General features: G+C 34.7%; 1 protein-coding gene across 1 annotated transcript in view; it reads right to left on the reverse strand.

Annotated features, from left to right (window-relative positions):
* Positions 1–1,952, reverse strand: part of LOC103605151 (protein unc-13 homolog C-like) — a gene marked incomplete at its 3' end in the record, with an annotated part of 212,770 nt that overhangs the window by 86,292 nt on the left and 124,526 nt on the right. The window contains exon 6 of the mRNA XM_008589736.1: positions 959–1,186. Coding sequence (XP_008587958.1) covers positions 959–1,186 — 228 coding nt within the window. The remainder of the gene's footprint in view (positions 1–958; positions 1,187–1,952) is intronic.

Below are 1,952 nucleotides of genomic sequence, written 5' to 3' on the forward strand. Positions count from 1 at the left end.
AAAGATTCCCTCAAAATCAAAAAATAAAATAAATATTAAAAAATAAAATAAATAACAAAAATAAAGGAAATGTTTTCTATCATTTGGTTTTCTGTGTTGGCAGATGCATCCCCATTGCTTTTTGCTCATGACCAACAGAAATTTAAACAAACATCTCATGAAAGAATAAATACACTAAACATTAATAATTTGCCTCTAATGAACAGTAGCTATATACATACACATGCATGTACATATTAGCTATATACTCATATACACATTACTGTAAACATGTATAGAGAAATGAGGATATACATACAATATACAAAAAGTTACCAAACATAATTCAAAGGTCTGTGATCCAAACTGGTTTATTTATTTATGAGTTTGCTGTCAATATCGACCAGTTCTACCTGGTGAAATAAGTATCTTTATTTTACCTTGTAAATACAAAATTAGTCACTTAAGAGACCTGGTAAATGTTAACATGCTACATAGTCACTTGCTGTTAACATTATAAACACCTTCACAGGTTCAAATTACTAGGCATCACTAAACTCAAATTGCCTGACTCAAGGATCAAATGAATGAGGGATATTAAATCAGAGGTAAGAAAAATTATATCTTTTTTCTCATTTTAAAATACTGACTGAAAGGATTCTTGGCTACTCTTGGAATTTATCAGTGGCGAGCAGCAACAAAGTTAATCTCTTGTAAACTGCAGGGTATTGGTGAGTATACTGAAAAACAGAAACATTTTTCCTATGAAAGGTCTTTTGATTAGAACAAGACACAGACTGAAATTACTTCAATTTCTAGTATATATTTTAGAAATTTGAAGTACCAACTGGACTTGTCAATATGGACAAGATTGAAAAGAGTTTTATTTATTTTACCTATAGTTATTATTAGCAATGATTTCTAAGACACAATGAAATCTCAGTGTAGAATAAAAGTTCTAAAGATGACGTATTTTTACCTGTAATGGTTATTTTTGCCGACCACTTAGATGTCCCATCCAGGACACTCTGTTTGGCTGCCTTTGTGTATTGCACAAAATCTTCTTTAGAAATCTGAAACATTTCCTGAATTACTTCAAACACCTCCGGTCTGTTTTTCTCCCTGATCTTCATTCTTTCTTTCATTGCTGTGATAATGGTCTGAGTCTTGTCTTCAGCACCATGCTTAGAACTCTTCTCTGCTGCTCCTATAGTGGAAAAATAAATGTTGATATGAATGTACATGCAGTTACCGTTCGATGGCCTAAATAAGGAGAAAAAGAAGGAGGAATATGAGAATGAATGAAGAGTCAGGGTGGCTTTTTTGGAAAATGCCATGACTCAGAACAACCAGCACTCCTTTGTATTATGTCAAGTAAATTGACCTCCATGATTCCCAGCTTTCTCACTTGTATTACTGGACTAAATCTGGGGTTGTGCAAAACTTCAGTTTGAATTTTCAAAAAAAAAAAAAATACTTCAAAACAGCAAAAAGAATGCACACAATCAAATGTATTGCATACCACACACATTTATTCAATGGGTATCTACTATGGCTCGAATGTGTCTACCAAATATTGTGTCTTGGAAACTTAATCCCCAAATTCATAGGTTGGTGGAATTTGGAGGTGGGAGCTTTAGGAGGTAATTAGGATTAAATAAGGTAATCAGGGTGGGTCCCGCATGATGGGACTGGTGGCTTTATAAGAAGAGGAAGAGAGACCTGAGCTGGCATGCTCTTGCCGACTGGCCTTGTGATACCCTCCACCATGTTACGATGCAGCAGGAAGGCCCTCACCAGATGCCAGTGCCATGCTCCCGGACCTTCCCAGCTTTAGAACCATGAACTAAATAAACTTATTTTCTTTGTAAATTACTCAGTCTCTGGTATTCCGTCATAGCAACAGAAAACGAACGAAGATAGTGTCCAAAACAAAATTGAGAAATAGATTAGATATAAGTGGTAAATATAAC

Source organism: Galeopterus variegatus, unplaced genomic scaffold, assembly GCF_000696425.1.
Source record: "Galeopterus variegatus unplaced genomic scaffold, G_variegatus-3.0.2 Scaffold5626, whole genome shotgun sequence".
Classification (NCBI taxonomy): domain Eukaryota; kingdom Metazoa; phylum Chordata; class Mammalia; order Dermoptera; family Cynocephalidae; genus Galeopterus; species Galeopterus variegatus.